Source organism: Nothoprocta perdicaria, unplaced genomic scaffold, assembly GCF_003342845.1.
Source record: "Nothoprocta perdicaria isolate Ctin4 unplaced genomic scaffold, notPer1 scaffold_121, whole genome shotgun sequence".
Lineage (NCBI taxonomy): Eukaryota > Metazoa > Chordata > Aves > Tinamiformes > Tinamidae > Nothoprocta > Nothoprocta perdicaria.
In genome coordinates, this window is record NW_020454328.1 from 1,574,267 (window position 1) to 1,594,497 (window position 20,231).

At 39.3% G+C, this 20,231-nt stretch overlaps 1 protein-coding gene across 2 annotated transcripts; it reads right to left on the bottom strand.

Annotated features, from left to right (window-relative positions):
- Positions 1-1,503: 1,503 nt before the first annotated feature.
- BRCA1 (BRCA1, DNA repair associated) lies at positions 1,504-19,723 on the bottom strand. 2 transcript variants are annotated; one of them, XM_026054498.1, is made up of 22 exons: positions 19,652-19,723; positions 19,158-19,211; positions 18,941-19,021; positions 18,363-18,451; positions 17,851-17,996; positions 16,961-17,066; positions 16,057-16,102; positions 15,419-15,558; positions 11,578-14,895; positions 10,832-10,917; positions 9,260-9,434; positions 7,783-7,909; positions 7,460-7,581; positions 6,662-6,987; positions 6,033-6,120; positions 5,086-5,163; positions 4,654-4,694; positions 4,288-4,371; positions 3,836-3,890; positions 3,416-3,489; positions 2,842-2,902; positions 1,504-2,153 (listed from the first exon to the last, which is right to left on the bottom strand). In XM_026054498.1, exons 1-22 carry the CDS (start codon positions 19,720-19,722, stop codon positions 2,044-2,046), a joined length of 5,478 nt encoding a protein of 1,825 aa, XP_025910283.1. In that variant the 5' UTR covers position 19,723; the 3' UTR covers positions 1,504-2,043. The 2 variants fall into 2 exon arrangements, with proteins under 2 accessions (XP_025910283.1, XP_025910282.1); XM_026054497.1 differs by having other exon boundaries at positions 15,419-15,561.
- Between the last annotated feature and the right edge of the window lie 508 nt (positions 19,724-20,231).

Consider the following 20,231-nt stretch of genomic DNA (forward strand, 5'->3'; position numbering starts at 1 on the left):
TCTATTGTACACAGAGGAAAGAAAAAATACAGAATGAAMTAAGACTAAGGCTCACTAGCTCATTACAGAATGAACTTGATAACTAAGAACAAATCGCAGCCTGCCTTAATTACGAGCAATTCACACTTTTACTACAGACTTCTGTCTTACTGGTAGGCATAGCAAGTTTTACTGATAAGAAACTTTGTTTCACATATGGTGCATCTAAAATTAATTGTCTGGGATTGAAGCTTTCTAATTGATGGAAGGAAAATGTTTTAAGGCTAAGGTTTTAAGGAGTTAAAGAAATTTGGATGTGCATTTCCTGTACGGTTGCCCTTTGGAAGCTGAAATCTAAACAATCCTCAACTGGATTCTCAAAATAATTGAGCTTTTCATTCAAAGCTTAAACTCACATGCAGATAGAGCTCACACATGGCACTTCATTAAAAACTTGCTAGAGACATAATCATCCCCAAGGGAGAATCACAGCATCTCAAGTGTGTTATGTTTGCTGATAACTATCTAACAGGAGCTAGGAACTTACCTGCTAGAGAAGACAACCCTTGAGTCCAAATCAGAGGGACAATTTCACAACGGCAGCTGCAAGACAGTCAYGTTTGGCTTTTGCCTTTCATCTAAGACGCACCACTTACTCCTCATTACTTTAATCTYCTGAAACACAGATTTAAAAACAACGTGGGCTCCGGAGATAAGAGGAACCTCAGTCTGAAGATGAGCTTGTGCGGAGCAACCTTGACAGTTACGATCCAAAACACAGTTGCACACAGAGGAAAACAGTGACGTTTGTCAGACAGAGCAGGCGCTTCCAGCGCTTGTGTTACCTGTAGCAGGCTCTAGCTGGACCACATTTGCCTCCAACTGGCAACTGCAAGACACTTGATAACACATCTGCTTCTCATGCTGATAGAAATCACAGTTGTGCCTCCAGCTCTGAAGTTCTAACTTACATTTATGGAATTCCCTCCAGCAAGTCTCCTTTCCCTCCATGGTAGATGGCTAGGCTCTGGGAATATTGTCCTAAATGTCTCAATACAGAGACTGAGTGACCCATTCACACAAGAGCTGGACAATTAAAMTGAGATTAGCAAGTATTTTACTTTCCAGTATTTATAAACATACTTTACATTACTAAGACAGCTCGCAGCCCCAAACAATTCACTGAAATATGCTTTGTTTTGTTTTTAAATCAGCTTTACGAAAACAGTTTCTTTTCTGCCCTGGAAATACAAAATTATTTATGAAGCTGAATTGCTTGGCAACAGAAAGTAGCAATATATTTTATTCATTAAAAAGCAATATAATATTTTCTATGCGGTCTCATTTTGCAGGCAGGGATTATTAGAATCAATTCTTTTAGGGCTTATTATAGGTCCCTGCTATACTAAATTGCATCTGTTTAGTATCCTCTCATAGGTTCCACRTACTCTTCAGAACTAAGGCTGACACAGTATTTGTTTAGACTTGTGGTTTTGAGGATTGGATTATACAAAAAAAAAATCAAGTATTGGCTTTTCAGGGAACTTTCAGATTATTTTTCTGGTTAGAACATGGAGACACTTTTGCATACAACAGTTTCAACAGGAAAGTTCTTTGTGCAGTTTCCAAACTCACTGTCACTCACTCAGGGGTGCAAGTTCCATCTTGATTCAAGTCTTGAGCCCCATATAAGTCTTGTAAATGACCGACTCCAAAATGTCCCCAAATATATACATGGGAACAAGGTGGGATGGCAAGTAAACAGCAACATGTCACTGAGGAGGCCCCATGYCAACTGTTCTAGTTAATCTCTGACTTCTTTGATGTGCATCAGGTGAGTTTAAGGATTATTTGAAATTGGAAATACTCTTAAGAAGAGTAAGCAATTCCATCTTTGTATAGTAATGCCACTTAAATAATTTTATTGTTTACAAAAATGTAGTTTTACTCCAAAACAAGAACATGAATCAAARAAACTCTACAAATGTTACTTTATCTGTAAAATCAGTATCAAAGTACGAGCAGTGATGAAAATTTCCAGACAACAGCAAAATGAACTGTAGATCACCCTTGAGACACAAGGTAAGCATCTAACTCCTGGCACTCATAGCAAGCAACGCTGTCTAATACCCACTCTCGAGTCACCACAGCAACGTTGTTCTTTTGCTGAATTGCTGCAAGACAAAAGACATACACAGTAAAACCGGTATTCCGTGAGCACGGCCATGTCTTCCAGATTAAACTATTTGCTTTAACTTTCACATTTTCAAAGCTTGATAAAAAGCAAGATTCTAAAAACCCTTTATTTCATAACAATGCAGGCAATACAGCTGCTCCACTGAAAACAGTTGTTTTGAGCAAGTAGTCAGGCAGGAAGGTTGAAGGCTGTAGCATAAGCTCTAAGAGCGCAAGCTTTGAAACATTTTAATTCAGGATCTTGGTGTCAGAGTCACAGTTTCTGCCTGCTCAGGCATACCAAATATATGACAAGAAATGAGTGTCACAGTGAGAAGCAACACAACCTCACAGAAGTCTTTCTGCCAGAAAATTTCCTGTTAAGCTGAGTACGTGCAGGACACCTGAACCAACATCATATGGACAACAGGATCACATTTATGTCTCCTCATAACAAGCTGTGATACTGCCTGACACCACCTTTCAGCACTCTTCACTGCCTCTTGAGATAAAAATAGTTTGTCTTCTCAGACTTTTCTTCCAAGACATTCCTCCACCCTCAGATGTGGTGGGATTTTATTCCAGTTCCCCTGCAGAATCTCTCTGACATTTAAGTACTAAGAACACAGAAGTGCTAAATCATTCAACACGTGTATCATAAACCAGCATAAGAGTATGTTGTTTTACCTTCGTAGTCTGTGTTTTCCACCCAAGCATCTGGTTGCACAACCACAACAGCGGTAGAATTCTAGAATTTTAAGAAAATAAAAAAATGCTACCGTTACTTGTTTCACATTAAATAACTCTCTACCTATCTGCAGAGTGGTAACTGGATTACTTTACTGTACTCTTCACTCTACTCCTTCGAAAAGGACTTTAATGGTCATAGGGGGAGAAGGACATCAGTATAAGAACACTTTTCTATGAAGATGGTCCAGGAATGCTGGGTTAAGGCACTAAAAGCTTCTTGCCCTGGAGACGGGAGCTCAGTGCCCATTTCAAATAAATGAGTTATGTGTCTACCCACAGAGTACTCTGATCAAAAGAGCAAGCCTGCCTCTTAATACAGAGTAGCCAGGGCCTAGAATGCAAGATTTGCTGCCAGGCAATCCAGCATCACTGCWGTGCAAACAGCTCTCACACGACACACCTGTATGCAGTGGTCTTTAGTAAGCCATGAAAGACATGGAATCTTCCAACATGTTGGGTATTAAGGACAGTGAATGGTTTGCAGTTAAGTGTAACGTTCACTAACACTTACTGTTTTGTGTGTGAACAGATGAAGTTCCTTCACCACGGAAGCACCACAGAGCTCCACCATCCATTCCAGATGTTCTAACAAATCAGGTAAACAGTTTGTTATTACAGCGATTTAGGTTATTTTCAAACTGATAATGTTCCCCTGAGCCCTAATCAACTGAAAGCATCAGCTGGCTTTAAAAAGAAAAGAAAAAAAAGCTCATCAGGCAAGGACATCCAAACATAAGAGAAGGCCATTGCTACTTAAGAGAGACAGAACTGGATACAGAGCAGTATCTCATGTATTTTGAAAACTTTGGTGTTAAAGAGATACATGAGTGTCCAAGAAAAGGTCAAATGCAAAGCTCTGGAGAAGGCACACAATTCCCTTCCAAACACTTGTCATGCTGAGTTCATTCAAATTCCTGCAAAAATTACACACCTGTAGTCATATCAGTGAAAGGTCCATAGCAGCAGATCTCAAAATCTTTAAAGATCTGAAAAATAAAGAGCATGCTAACAGAGTACGTATGTTCATTTCTAGGACAACATTTAACATGTTGACCCCCTCTGCTTCTAGGCCTAGTTATCAAGCTATCACTGTTGATTCACAAGGCATATCTGAAACTTTCTGTAACCTAAAAAACAGAAGACTCTTGCTGCCTGCTCCTCCCCCTGATGGTGTCCTATAAGGATGTTTTAAAAAAAAAAAAAGTATAAAAAGTATAATTCACTTTAACATAGGGAGTAACTTAAGTATTTTTATCCATGGAATATGGTCTCTGTATAGATGGTGCAACAGATGGATTGTTGGTTCCTGAAATTCAGCTACTATAGCCTCATATCTGACAGAGCTAGGGCAGAACAAGGCTTTTGTCCCCATTTCACTCCTACCTTTTCAGTCAGAGACTGCCTAGCCCTCCTTGGGCCTTGGTGGTTTCTCCCATTGATCACATCCCCTCTAACTTCAAAGTTACCCTGCAACAAAATAGAAACAAGCAATCAGAACTTAGAGATTGAGAAGACTGTCCTGATCAGCCCTGGAAGTTGCCAGCTTTCAGAACTGGAAACACAGCTTTTGGTCCTAACATTTGGTAAAACTGGGATCTCAGTTTTCAGAGGTTCATTTCTAACTAGCACAAACACCTCCCAGTTGCCAGGCTATTAAATGCTTAGACAATGTTTAAGATTACTAATAGGTCTATCACTGTAACAACACCTTTTAAACATTTGACAATTCACTGAAGTTAAAAGACTTACCTCATCAAGTATCCTTCCTTCTTTAAAAGACTGAATTACCCCTAAAAAGATCAGAACAGGACAAGTCATTTTATCCAGCAAAATTGTTCTTTGACTGCCAATAGTCTAGCTTCACTACCATATTAAATTCAAGGTATTTTGTATTAAATGAAACAYTTTATTTAACTGAATACTCTATGGTGCCTGTAAGCACCCTTTAAAAACATCTTTCATAAATAATACTAATTTTGCATTAACCAATGCCATGCAACTGAGAAGTCTGAATTAGGAGGATGAGAAGAACAACCAAATATAGTTATTTTAAAGCTGAAGTAGTATTCAGAGGAGAAATAAGCTTGTGTTGCTGTTAAAAATTTAAATGTTTAGATGAAAGTGCARAACATCAGATGCCAGCATATTCAAGACACGAAAAGATACTTAAGTTATACTTACATTGATAACTAACGACCCATTTTCTTCCTGCAATACCCAGAAAATACTTCAAGGTCCGTTCACACACCAGCTCCATATCTGCAGAGCAAACAAGTATATGGAGATCTCTYTGTTTTGCCATTATGAAAAACTGCAGATGGTTTCTACTGAAATGCAAAAGACTTGAAGTGCAGAAGCCAAATATCCCAGGTCATCGATGGAAAGGCTGAGAAATTCAAGGGCCCTCCCATTCCCCTCCTGAGTTTGCGAAACTGTATTTGTATGAAGAGCACAGTCCACTTCTCCAAAATATGATGCTTATGATAGGCTTCYTGAAGACAAAATTGAGTCCATCCATGTATTTGGAGCAAGAAAACTTCCTGGCTCCCTTCCTACTTTAGTTCCCAAAGCAAGCAAGGCTCGTGCAATAGATCATACCCAAACACACACCATCCACAGGTGCTTTTACGAGCAAGAAGTAAAGTTATACAGCACATCCACTCCCACACTTGCCTCTCTCTCTCTCAAAGCTTCTGTACAAAAGCTAATGATATAATCAATAATGAACTTAAATATAAGCTATCATTAGACATATCAACTCAGTAATTTAATGTTACTGAGAAATATTATGCTTTTTAAAAGCCTAGGCAGTATTAGAGTATCCATTTAGGAACACAATACATTTGTCAAATCCAGAACAGTGGTATCGTATTTTAGTTTGATAAAGTTTCTTCTTTTAATAATAGGATTCATAAGTCCTAAAAAGAACATAATTTAAGTATCTTAAGCATGCAAATAATTGTTACAGTGAAATTATAACGCTGCACTGTTTTTATGGAAGCAAGCCTTCCCTATCAGTTACCATGAGAAGTACACATATAATTAAGTACCATTTTTATCTTCTATTACAGACTATTGTTTCTTTTCAAAATTTAGAATAAAATAGGAAACTAAGGCACCATTCAAACCTGTTTTCATTATGACATGGGTTGTTCCTTCTGTCATGTGATTAGATAAAGTGCTCTGAGTTTTTCTGGCAAACTTCTGGACCACCAACTGAAAAATAGTTTAAAGAAAAAAAAACCCAAAACACACTCTTGTTTTATTCTTTCGTTGCTTTATGCAGAAGAACAAATGATTCAAGAAATAATAAGCTACAGCAACTAAAGACACTACCTCTTACCTGCATCATTAGCAATTTGGAAATGAATAGTTACTGAAGTCTTTACTACAGAGCAGAGTTTAGATAAAGCAGCAGCAGCCGAGATCAACCTAATGTAGGGTTCAGAGTTAATTATGTATTTGTTTATGTACATTTGTCAGCTGCTTTCATAATAAATTTAATGCATTTCAACACATTTTAAAACATAAAAAGGTTTTCAATGTTATTTCCTTCTTAGTTAAATCTGTTGTGCATACACTCAAGCACAGTTAAAGCTAAACATCTAACTTGAGTTGCGGTATTACTAATCTATAATTCCTGTAAGACTAGTTTCTCCTTAAATCTCTAAGCCGAACCTAAACCTTTCTTCAGGACTACAGTAGTCATCAAGGAATGACTAACAGGGGCTCTTGAAAAATTCTGAAATATACTCACATGTTCACTTTGATTCAGACCTGATGCCACAATTGACATTTCTCTCCGGTTGGTCCCAGCCGGACTTGTAGCACTTTCTTTCCCAGATGAATTGGGCAGAACAGAGGGAGGAAAACCTACCCCTCTATCCCGTTTACATCCTGGAGTGCGGCTTCTATTCGCACTCTGAGCTAGAGCAGAACTACTTGCTGCTTCTGGAGCTCGCGGGCGGAGAAGCCTTTTGGAGGAGGAAGAGCTGTTTGGACTTCGGCTCACACTTCCACAGGGATTTGATAAGACAGATGGGCTGTTTTGCTTGCTCCCAGATTTCCTGTCAGTTGCTTTTTCTAAAGGGAAAGAGAAGAACAACTCCTTGAATCATGTTCACATTACTTGCAGTCATTTTGGAAGGTGTTTGTTATTAAGTTTATAGGCTGCAGTCTTCTCCTCTGCTTATTTGTTTACAGCTTCACCTTTGCTTCTATCATTTCTTCTTTTCCTGAACTAGAGCTGAGGTAGTAGAATGCCATGAAATTGTTAGCAGCATAACCCACAAGAAGTACTAAATTATATGAGACAAAGAGTAACATCCAAGTACTATGAGACAAGGAGTAACTTACTGTGAAAATACTGTCTAGCCCCATCCTATTGGCAGCTGTATATTTAAACGGATAGACAATCAAACAAATAAAATTCACAAGAAAACAAACACAGCATGTGAAACATACTAGAAACGTGAGGAAAAAGGGGGAGAACGAGACAAACACACACACACACACCCCACAGCAAAATTTGTATTAAATTCCTTTTCAATGTTACCTGGTTCAGCCTGACGTGGATCACACTCTTTCACTGCTCCTGGCAGGGTTTTCTTCTCTTGAGAAGGAACGTTGTTCTGAACAACACTGTCACAGTGAAAGTCTCCCTCGAGATCCGGGCTCCTTAAAGAAGATTCAGGAGAAGGAAGCAATAGTTTTGGACACCTTGAGAGAGGGATTTTTTTTTTTTTTTTAAAAACTCTTCTAAGCATCAAAAGAATATTAACAGGCAAATTCATGCAGATTTTCAAAACCGGAGAGAATTTGTTTTCAAAGTTTTTCTAATACAAGACCATAAATAACAAATAAGAAAAAAGCATTTACCTTTCTTCTAGCTCTTTGGTTTTACTGTTGGAAGAATGACTTGACTTAACATGAAAATCAGTTGAAAATCCCTTTGAACTGCTGCATTTCTTATTTGCCAAATTTACTTCTGAAGTTGACTCTATTCCTTTAAAAAAGAAGACAAGTTCTTAAGCAAAATAAAAGCAATTGTTCTTATTTCTTCATTGTTTAAACAGGAAGAAAAAAAAAACCCCAAACAACATCTATAGATGGGGTTGACCTTATCTAACAGCACAAAACCATTAAGAACCAAGACACACAAATTCAGAAGTGAAGCTTTCTAAGCCTTGATGAAACTATATGGTAGAAGCAAACCAGGAATTAGCTGAAACTTTAAAGAAAAATCTTGTACTGACCAGGAATGGCATGCTGCTGCATACTGAAAAAAAGGACTTCAGTCTTCACTGTCTAGTAAATGATCTAACCAGATATATAGAACAAATACACCGATGGAAAGGTATTTTAAACCACTACCATAGCAACAGAGTCTATTGGTTTTCAAACACAAGCTTCTCAGTGATAACAAAAACAAACTTACTAGCATACAAACAGTAGGGCCATTTGTATTGGAAAAATACAAAGTGAAATTGAAAAAAATAGAAATTTGTTTTGCTTAGCAGTAATGCTGCCATAAGCATAGCATCTTCCACCAGCACTGGGTGACTTTCTAGAACACTGATTCTAGTTCAGCAGTGAACTCGTAGACTTATGTTGGCTTTGTTTGAAGAATGCTCCATGCTTTATCATGTAAAAGTTGCCAGACTAGTAATCTCAGTATTTCTTGCCTTAACAAACAAACCTTAAATAAAGCCCTCTCGCTACTGCTTACATAGCAAGCAGCAACTCGCCAACCTCAGTCTGCAATTTGGTGATTCCTGAAGCATTCTTCTGTCTTTTATACTGCCCTAGGCACTTTCCAACCAGCAACTTTGTGTTCATGTCCCACTCGGGCGATTTATACACCTCCATAACTCTTTTTTTCCCTGCCTGTCAGGAGCTTGACCTGTATTAAATTACTTCTGATAGCCAACACATACCTCAATTAATATCTGTCTGTTCTTTGATATGCTAAAGGACAATTTCTACTACAGCAATGGGAGTTCTGCTACTCTCCCAGCCCCTTACCCTATCCAAGGGAGAATGAAGAGGTAGTGGAACTGGAAACGACAAAACAGCAACATGCATTAGTATTGACAAGCCACAATGTCTACACAAACCACTTAAAAAATTAATAGCCATAATCTTACACAAATCTGGAACAGGGAGGGGTTTTAGGCTGCGTAGTGCTCAAGTAAATGAATTAAAAATAGGTTCGTCTTGCTGCAGGGCTGAATTTCGGTAAAATTCTGCTAATGTATGACTTTTAAATCAACATGAAAATTTGTGACAAAGGAAAAAAGGAACAGTCAGATGTTTTTTAGTCAGAAACCTAGAAAAACTTTCCATTATTATTTACCTCTTCCTTGTCTCATCTGCTCAGTACTGAGCGCTCCTTCACTACTGGAATGAGGCAGTTCTTTACGGACAGGTAAAAACTCTGAATCTCGACTTTCATGCTGCTTCAGCACTGCTTCAAGAACAGCCATTTCTTGTTGAAGTTTTTCTAGGTTGTTTTGCATAGCATTCTTCTGCTGCAAAAGATACAAGATTGTCAACATTAGCCAGCTCATTTTTGATCTTTAGAATATTTTTCTTGGTAACAAATGCTTGAAAAATATATACAGCAAAAGGATTTCTAATTAATTCTTTAACAAGTGTTTAGAAGTAATTTTTACTGCAATGAACACATGATATATCAAAAGAAAAAAAGAAATACACAGTCATTTTGCTGTTCAAATTATTTCAGTTTAGAAGATTTATCCTAGTTCAATCAATAATGGTTACCGGAAAAAAAAATATACAAGGTTGGGGTTGGTGGAAAGGACCTGTGCCAAAAATCATTTCAAAGTCATTTTGTTCCAATTGCATTAGCTGGTTAATGTAGAAATGAAGCATCAAGCATTGAGTTCTTGCGCTTTCCATACTTAGTGATTGTCACGAAGACTACTTGAAGTATTTCATCATACTCTCCTTAATTTTAATCCCAATCTCTGAAAAATACAGTACTATCTACTAAAAAACATACCTACAGCTCCTCATATGTACACGACAGTTCAAGGCATCTTTTTTTTTTAAACACCTAAGGTGTCCACTATACTAACTAAAGCAGTTTCTACAGCATGGAAAATTTTCTAGCTCCAGCACTGACACCATGTGGAACGTTGTTGTTACTGAAGCAATGCAAAAACCAAACAGAAATAAATCCATATTGACATCATTTCATTTCACCCAGACAAATCCCAGTTTCTCTACAAGGAAGCTACTTCAGGGAGCAATGCACTGATGCAGTACAGAAGAACCACCCCTAAAGGAGTAAGATATAGTCTTCTCTGAAACGCACAAGATCCCATCAAAATACATATTGTGAAGACAGAGATTTAGGATAAGACCTATGAACAAAAAAATACCAGTCAGCTAACATAAAATCTGGCCATTGAATGGGAAATGAATATCAGAGACAAGACACAGTGCTAAGCAGATCTTCCATCGGACACCACCTATCAGGTCTTATATCCATAATATTCTAAAACAGAATGGTTTGATTTACTCAGTCCTTCACACAAATAGTTATAAATTCTCATCAGTCGAGCCTATAACTATCAGAAGCACAGGTTTTCAGCATCAATTAAACATGACGATTAAGTTCAGTAATAATGAAATCAATAAAGCATCATGATCAGAACCACAGAACAAGTTATAGCCATCAGAAAGTGATATTAGCCTGGAGGACAAAGTTGGACAGATAATCAAGAACCACAGAACTACTTCTGTGTTAATAACAGCCTTGGAAGTAACCCAGCTACAGGAAGAATGGTGCTGAAAGCACTTTCCTGCTATGCTGACTTTCGTGCACTTGCCTGTATCCAAACTGGCAAATCACACCAAAAACGTACATTGACTACAGAATTTAGTGCATGAACTCATTCACCTGTGTAGTGAGGATTTCACCCTGAGAGAACGGTCCGGTTGAATCTTCTATGTGACTTGTTTCACTGTCATATCCAGACGCTTCACCTTGAAGGAGGCAGAAAAAAATCTGAAAGTTAGTTAAAAAAAAAAAAACAAAACACCCCCCCCCCCCCCCCCCAAAAAACAAACAAGCATTAACAGGAATTTCTTTTACCATGCAGCTGATTTAATCAGCCATTAGCTACATATAGCTGTATTTAGCTATAACATTTCAAAAGTTTCAATAATGCTTGAAGTAGAAGGATAGATCTACTTCAGGTGACAATTTAAAGAATACCTTCATATACATACAGCAAAGTCAATGGAACTCAAGCTAAATGTTTCAATAGTGAGGAAATCAGAGTCATAATTAAGTCATAAGTTTGAAAGAAACCCTACAGAACTCTACAAAGATATTTCAAAAACATGTAAACTGGGAAAACAACTTAAGTAGCCTCTACGAAGCTTCGCTGATAGACCCAAATATGACATTGCAATAAGGCAGCCAGCTCTTCACTCAAAAATTACCTTCTATCAGACAGACCTCTGGCGCTCCATTTCTTTATCTATTTTTTCCCCCCTCTAAACAAATAATACGAGGGAAATGTGACTTTTAGGAGATAAACCACTAAGGGGTTTGTTTAGAGCTGATACTTTTCTTCACAAGAGCAAGCTCGTTTTAAAAGCAGAACAAAGCAGAGAAATAAATTAAATCTTGTTTTGTACCTAGGTTTGCTCCCATGTTTGCATCTTCTTGGCATTCATCATTCAGGTTATTTTTCTTTAGCCCTCCATTACAACTTTGAGAAGTTTCTTTACTGTCATTCCAATTACTCATTTGTTTGGATCCAAGAACTAGTGTTGAAGATTTCTTCAGTTCTTGGGCCCCATCACCTGACTCTTCAGACACGTTGGATTGGGAAGAAAATAAATTAACGGAACATTCGGACTCCTGGCTTGGAGAAACACACCCAGCACTTTGGGCAGCTTTGGGTGTCTTCTGCATACTAGGGTCCTGATGACTTTCGACGTGAGGCAGCATGCTGGGACTTACTGAGGACTCGACCACAGGTGTCACCTGTTTATTGAGCTGCAAAGGCGTGCTTGCTGATTTGCCAAATATTAATTCCTGAAAACATGGCAAATTTTCATCCTCACTAGATTCTTCCTCTGAAGACTGCAGCTTCCGCACTCTTCTTCGAGATCTCCGCATACCTTGAGACAGAAAGGTAGAACTCACACTTCTTTCATCCAGTTGTTTTGCCAGGATGCTGTCGCTTCTTTTGGCAAACACAGCAGATCTCTCTTTCTTCTCAGTTTCACAAAAGCTGTTGCTCTCCTGAATATCATCATCAGAGCAAAGTAATCCATCAGGGGTTTCAGACAGGCTGGGAAAGTCTGTACTAGCTTTAAGAGGCTCTTCTAGAGCATCTGAAATTAAACACGCGGGCATCCCTGTGCTGGCAGTTTGGGATGCCTGTTCTTCACTGCTCTTTGATAGTTTTCTTTCTCTTTTGCTATCTTTCTTTTCCACCCCTTTGAGGTTAAATTCAGCAGGACAAACCACTGATGTGGGCCCAAAGTCTAATACTGGTCTGTGGCTTCCAGAAACTTCAGTGTTTTCTGCCTGATTACTTTCTGAATTGAAGCCTATTTCATTAACTGGGCTTWTTCTCTGGAAAGCATCCTCTTCTGTATGACTCTGATCACTTTGGCTTCTATTACTTTTGAACGGATTCTGACTTAACTCGCTTTCTACCACTGTATCTGCTGACACTGTCTTATTATCTGCAGGTTCTCTTTTTTGCTGTTTGTTTTTATTCTCACCACTAGTGGCACCTACCCTTACTGGTGGGGTCAGATTCCTTTGATCCACAACGTGTACAACACTTTCTGCATGTTCCCCAGTGTGCATGCATTCAGTATTACTGGCAAAGCAAGAGAGAGGACCAAGACCAACAGATTCACAGGTCTTAAGCTTTTCTTCCTCATAAACCCTACTCACATTTTTAGAAGTTATTTTCTCTACTTGAAAATTATCAGTTTTTAAATATTTGCTATGCTTATTTTCTACCTGATCAGCACGTGATGTCTTTAAAGTTTCAGAAGCCTCATCTACTGTGGGTGCCTTCAGGGGACTAGGATGAAGGGTAAATGATAGTCGTTTGGAATGCCTAAATATATTGCGCAGATACTGTGTATCTAATTCACTATCTTCAGCTTCCTTGGTCACTTCCAAAACGTTTTCGTTTCTCAAGACCTCTGGGACGTTATCTGTACACTGTCTGTTTTTCTGAGGAAAAGTAGCACTTACTTCAGTTGTCTTTTCTTTGGTCACCTGGGAAGCAGCTTGYACAGCATTCACTGCAGGAGGCTGAAAGGGGAAAGGGCTACTTAGCATTTCACCTTCCTGAGAGTCTGTATCGGGTACCACAGAACCCAAATTTGAATGATGACATGAAGATGTAGGATTGAAGAGACTTTTTCCGGTGTCTGCAGTATCAGATGAATTCTTTAGACYAGTCTCTATTTCATCAGCTTTCAGATCAGCACTCTTCAGATCAGCAGCTGGTCTACAGCACACTGTATCCTGCTGCTCATCYGAGTCTTTGCATTCCGAAGAGTGAACCAGCACATTCCTTTGCACCCTGGAGAAGGGCTCCCCACTTCCACCATCAAGCCTCCTTGCTCCCTCAGTTAGACTACTCCTTCTTCCTTTATCTTTTGTCATTTCTTCAGCAAGTAACTGAAGCCTCCTGCTGCGCCTGACCTGTCTGTGCTCAGAATCACCTTTGCTTGGCTCGTTGCTGCTTGGATAGCTATCAATCTGTGGCTCTGCTGGATCAGGGGAGCCTGAGCTTCTACCAACGACTAACTGTAGAGCATGCATAGTTCTAGTCGAATGCCTGCATTTTTTTGCTGAAGAACTTGGTTTTTTGGAGCTCTTCTGATCATAGCCTTTCGGTTCTAGCACTCCATTAGATTCACAAGTCACTTCTTCAGTAGCCCTTTTCTGTATGGATTCTTCTTCTCCGGGCCCTGCCAGTGTATTATCTTCTCTTTTCTCAGTGACAGAACTCTCATTAACAGCAGAACTTTCATCATGTTTTTTCTTTTCAGCCTTGTCAAGGCACCAGTTAACATTTTGAGGGCACCCATCTGCCTCTTTCACATCTTTTCTCTTGATGAAGTCCTCAGGTTGCAGGACACGGGCAGTCTTCCTTTTACATTTTAGCTTCTCCATTCTAGAATTATTCAAGCATTTTTCATCAGCAGCCACATCTTCATTTTTGGCAATAGGTAAAATCTCTCTGAAAACAATAGCGTGATTTGACTTCCTCTCTCTCTTGTATGTTTTTCCAAATATTTTGTCTTTCAGACTGTCTGCTGTTGGTTTTGACATTTTCTTGTTTTGTTCAGTGAATGCAATTTCTACACAATTTACCATAGGGCTAGTCTTCTCCGAAATAGAGGAATCTTTATCTGACAAACAAGCATCTCCTTCAGCTGAAGTGTCAGTTGCTTCAGCAGGATCATCCTGCGAAGAACTGGAAGAGAGGATCTCATTGCTTTTTGAAAACCACTCATTGACTTTCTGAATGCTTCGCTTTAGTCTCTTCCTAGAAACCTGATTCAGGGTATCACTGTGAGGCATCTCTGGCTTCTCCAGAGAAGATTCTTCAGGAAGACAGTCACTTTCAGGTTCACACATTTCCACATCTTCCACACATTGCTCAATAATATCTATTTTCTTGCTTTTACCCAGCTTGATTTCTGAGCTATCTTCTAAGTCAGACTCTTTGCTTTTACTATTGTACTGAGCTTGTTCTGCAGCCGTTTCTTCTGTGCTTTTAAAGAAAGACACATCCCCTTTCCTCAGTGGGCTACCCACTTTCTCACACTGCTCTGCAAATAAATCTTCAGCAAGAACATTTAAAGGAGAACTCTGGCTTTCAGTCACATTCACTTGGCCAGGTTTAGCATGTTCAGTAATGTTCTGAGTGCTTTTCTTGCTCAAACCTTCCTTTAAGAAACCACTTTCACCTAAAGACGTAAAAGTATTGAAAATTATTAAACCCTATTCTAAAGTACACAAAAATAATAACAACTTTAATGGCGTCTATTGATCTACAATACTTCTTGTTTTAAAGAACTGCTTTGTCCTTCTACCCCCAAAACACAAAATACTACACTACACACAATCCTCCCTCTAGAGAAAGGAAGACCAAATTACACACAACACATGTTCCTCCAACTCCTTGCATGAATTGCCATGTATTGGTCACAAACATGAATTACGAGGGGTAATATATTGGCCTAGATAGGCTAGAATTAGTTTTGCACTTTAGACAGATTTTTTTTCCACTCAATTTCTGTGCACAAAATGCCCACATTTTAACTGCCTGATCTACAGGCACAGTCTCATATTACACTGTCACTAGCTGTAGGCATCAATACAAGCACAGGAAATAAGACTGCAAAATAATGTAAGCATTAAGATACTAGCTTAGGATTTTTCCTTCAAGTCTTCCTTTTGATCATTTTGTCATAGAAATAATGAACACACCTATGACATCTGACAGAATTACTTCTTTGGCATGCAGCTTGATAGGCTGTATTTTGCAGGAATATTCATTCGTCTTCTCAGAACTCTTAAGTTCTTCTCGCTTTTCTTGAGATGATATCGGAAGCACTTTGTCTCCTAACCTGCTGGGACGGATTGTGAACAAAGATCTAWCTGCATTAGAAGGCCAACCACAGTTTGCCGTAATAGTAGGTAACACTCAATTTTCCCTTTTTTGTCTTGGAAACAGGTTGCTCTGAAACTGGATTGCTGAGTAAAAATAATCATGCAAAAATAATACTTGCCACACCAGATTCCCTCAGAGATAATTTTTTTAAAGAACCCTCCTGCCAAACACTAAATTCAGGAAGGWGTGTACTTTCTAAAGCATACTGGTTATTTTTTCCTCCAGATGCTCTAACATCTATGTATGARACAAAACATTTATAAAATAGCTTGAAAGTACAACACAAGACWAATGGAAGGAATTCAGCTGCCCATTCTACTCTAATGCACTCAAAGTTARAACACTTAAGATCTTGGAGAGCTCTTTGTCCTGTGTTAAAAAGCTAAAGCATAGGAAGCACAACCCTCAACTGTGATCTTTAGAAAATCTGAACTGCTTAATCACCATTACTTACCCAGTATTGCTTGCCTGTTTGAAAAGCTCTTCGGATGAATCAGAGCCTAAAAATAAATCAGCTRTTACTCTCGTTAGAAAGACTCGAGACAAGTGATTTGTCAGATTCAGTGTCTGTTATCACAGGAACATGTGTCCTCAGCACTTTCAGAAAACCAGTTCAGTACTGGTGATTAGGCAAAATATCAGCATAGTCTTTTATCTCATTATAGTGAATTCTATGTATAAGCATCACGTAGCCCCAGCATAAAATCTTTTATTTTCCAGAGAGAGATGTTTAATACAGTAAACAATAAGAGACGAAACTAAGATTTARCTCTAGTTTCCAATTTGATACAGAAAACTGTTGCTGGTATTTAGAATTTATAACTCATAGTCAGAGAGGGGTAGAAAGAAGCTCTAGCTCAGATCTTGTGATTGACAGGACCTATCCTGTTTCAAGAAGTTCACACCAGATACAGTCTGCACCACATACAGAAAAATCAAGTTTGACTGAGAAAAGAATATTTAATCTTTCCTCCATTAGACCTCTCTCTTTTTTCYCCCTCCAGTTATTAAACACAGTCTCAAGTCACTGTAAGTAAATTTCAATCATCTTTAGTAAATGCTGTTTATCATTAGTTATAACAGTACAACTACTTTTGTATCTATAAGTTTCTTCTTTTTGGGCCTTGTACATTGATGCTTAAATATTTCCTCTGATAACGTATTACACAGTATCAGAAATTCAGAAAAACCTCCAGTTTACAGATTTTGAATCGTCCAAGTATTGTTTTAAACTCCTCAAATGAGGACAAAGGACAAACAAACCCCACAACCAAAAAATCTTTGAACTTCATCACCTCTCATTTCTTTGCAAGTATTCTGGAAAAGCTCTGCTGTTGYGTATCCACAGCAGCTCTTACCAAACTCTATATAGATCCCTGTGTCAGAGCCACATTCCCGGTTTCTGTTTCGCAAGGGATGCCTTTTGACCCTGGTGTCTCTAAGCTGTGGATCTGCATTAGCTTCCTGCAGACAGGAAAATACAAAATAATAGTTATTAACATTTGCTGGCTARATTATAGCCAGCATTTATATACTGGCTATAACTAATGCATAATCAACAATAATACATGCTATGTCATACTACATTATATATATATTATAAGTAATACAGAAGGGTGTAAAGAGGAAAGAGCCAGACTTTCCTTAATGGTGCCACAGAAGGACAGGAGGCAATGGGCACAAATAGAAACACAGAATACAACCCCCAAATATAGGAGAGCGATTCTTTCYTGTGAGAGTGGGTTGCACTCTGGAACAGGTTGCCTAGAGAACCCAAGGAGCTCCATCCTTGGGGAGACTCACAACCCAACTGGACAAGTCCTGGGCAGCCTTTTGTACCTGTGCCTACTTGAGCTTGGACTAGATGATCTCTAGAGAATCCTTCCAACCTCAACCATTCTGTGAGCAGGGAAGAAGGGTGGTTGGACYATGCGCTCTCATGAGGTCCCTTCCTCTCACCCTCATTTCAGTAAGAGAACAAAAGGGACATACTATCTTCTCTCTCTCCTTTCTTTTTCTCCCCCTCAAGTCCTCTTATGTAAGCACTTTAAAAAGTAGGTTTTCAAAAGGAAGGCAAGATATTCAGAGGTCCCTATCAAGGAGTAACATTCAAGACAAATAGAGATCTGAAAGGAAGCCAAAAAATATTCTCCCATGTCATTAATTTATATACATATATTTATGCATATTGTCAGTAAAACAATAATAAATATACAAAAGCAAATTGGGTAAAAGAAAGATTACCAACCAAGGTAAAAGTTTCTTGTGTATTTTCTTTAGCTCTTTTTTTCCTGTTTCTGAAACCCCTGCTTTGAATGACAGAAGTTTCCTTACACAGGGCCTCAGCAGTATTGCCTTCTGTGGATGCTTTAGAAAAGTGATGACTGTTCAGAACTGAAAAATGAGAGTAGAAAAAAAAATCTTACATTGAGCATGACAACAGGTATTARCTATTCATAAAATAGCCTTGTATAAAGCCTGGATAGCTAGCACATGCACAGCTAAAGGAGCATCATAGAAGTYCTGAAAGATACYTGGMTAACTTAGGATTTTGTCTATATAASTGAACATATTACTACAATTATTACTACACAAATGAAACAGTAAAGACTTTTTTCCCCTCARAAACTTYCAAAAGAATGATGAAAGACTGTTTTTTAAAGCAAAATATCTTCCTTGCTATGAAAAAYAATGAATGTTTTCCAAAATATAAGCAAGCATGTGTCCAAGTTGTCAAYGCTTTATACAAATAATACTTACACTTCACTCCTGTGTCCAGTTCAAAAGCATGGATAGTTTCCAACAATCCTTCTATTAGCTGCTTAAATCTAGAATTTTCCTGAAGACTTCTGAAATAACACGACCACATCAGATGTTTYTAAAGCAAATCTACAGGTAAGCTACTAACGTTTCTCCTAGAATTTAGATTGAGCAAAACCAAAAATAATAATAATAATAAAAAAGGATATTACTTCAAAGCGGAAGATGTGACAATCACAAATTGATACCCAGGAATATCAATACAACTCCCCCAAGCAGCCTTTACTATAGGAATTAAAACATTATCATCAGCAAGTGAACAACTCATTGTATTTTTCTTCATATGGCCTTGGCAGAAAGGAACTCATTGTAAGAAAAATATTATGAAAAATGTCCCTACCTATGACCATTAAAAAAAAAATAAAGAGGAGTAAAATACTAAAAATACTAAAATGCAAACATTTTGCTTGACAACCACCCTTCTTTGTTTAAGACAATTCTAAGAGAATGAATCACCTTTGCCTTAGACATCACACAGATACTTCTGATCCCTAAGCCTACTTGCAGAGATACATTACCTTTTGGTAACTTCAGTCTTGCAGAGGGGACACTCTATCACACCTTTCTTCTTTCTGCTTATGAGTTTAAGCATGCAGAACCTAAGGGAAAATCATGACAGCAGCTTAAATAGAAGGATTTTACTTTCTTAAAAGATGTGCCTGTCTGTGCTCCACTTAGTTCATGGTGAGGAAGAACAAATTGACCAAGCATTGGAGCTGAAAGTTTGCAACCTACCTGCAGAATATGTGATCACATTTTGTGGAAACTGGCTCCTTTATCAGATCCAAGCTACCAAAAGAAAATGGGAGGAGGAAAACAAGAACACGGAAGTTATTTTAAGAAACAGCAGTGACAAAATAACATTCAGAAACAAAATCCCTTTGTCAAACTTGGGGGAAAAAAGAAAACAGGGTAGGGAAGAGAACCCATCTGAGCATGCGAGAAGCAAGCAGAGCTACAAATATTGCCATGTTTAGATGCAGGACGTATAGGATAACTTTTATGCTATAACAATAAAAACTGCACTTAGGGTGCATGCAAAAAAAAGCTGAATTGATTTGTCCTTATTATCAACCTCTTTGCAGCCTAAAGTTTACATCCCTTAGCATACCCTTGAACAGAAAGGAAAAACAACCAGAGATTAGTCTATAAATAAAGACTTGTTGGCTTCTAGATTAGTARATAAACCAACGACTCGCTGACTTCCCCGGCGAGGCTCCTGGCCGTACCAGATGGGGCACTCCAGGTTCTTCTGCATGGCCGCAAGGACRCTCCGCACGTCGCCCACGGACACGTCCATCCCCGCTCCCGARACGCTACGCGCGCGGAGCGGAAGCGCCTGAGGGCGGAGGGGCCCGACGCGACCCCGCGGGCGCCGCTCGCAGCGCCCGAACCTCCCGCGAAGGCCGGAGCTACCGCTGCCGCCGCGCGGCCTTCACTGCGCGACTCTTCGCGCCCTTTCCATCACCTAGGAAACCAGCGCCCAAACGCAGCCAATGCCGCCCCCGCAAGAGCAGCACGTGGCCCGAGCGCGCGCTCCTATTCGTTCCTTCTCGCYGCGTAGCACTTCCGCGGGGGCGGTGGAGGGAAGGTGATAGCCGATTGGCTCTGCCGCCCCCACGTGACCCTTCGCTCGCTGACATCACCGCACGGGGGGGGGCCCGCAGCCTCCGGTAGAACGGAGGAGTGTGAGGGGTCGCGCGGAGGAGCAGCGGGAGGGGGCGGGCAAGGCGCCCCCCGGCGGCGGGAGCGTGAGCGGCGGCGGGAGCCGCAGCGCCGCCTCCAACGTAAGCGTCGCTCGCGCCGCCG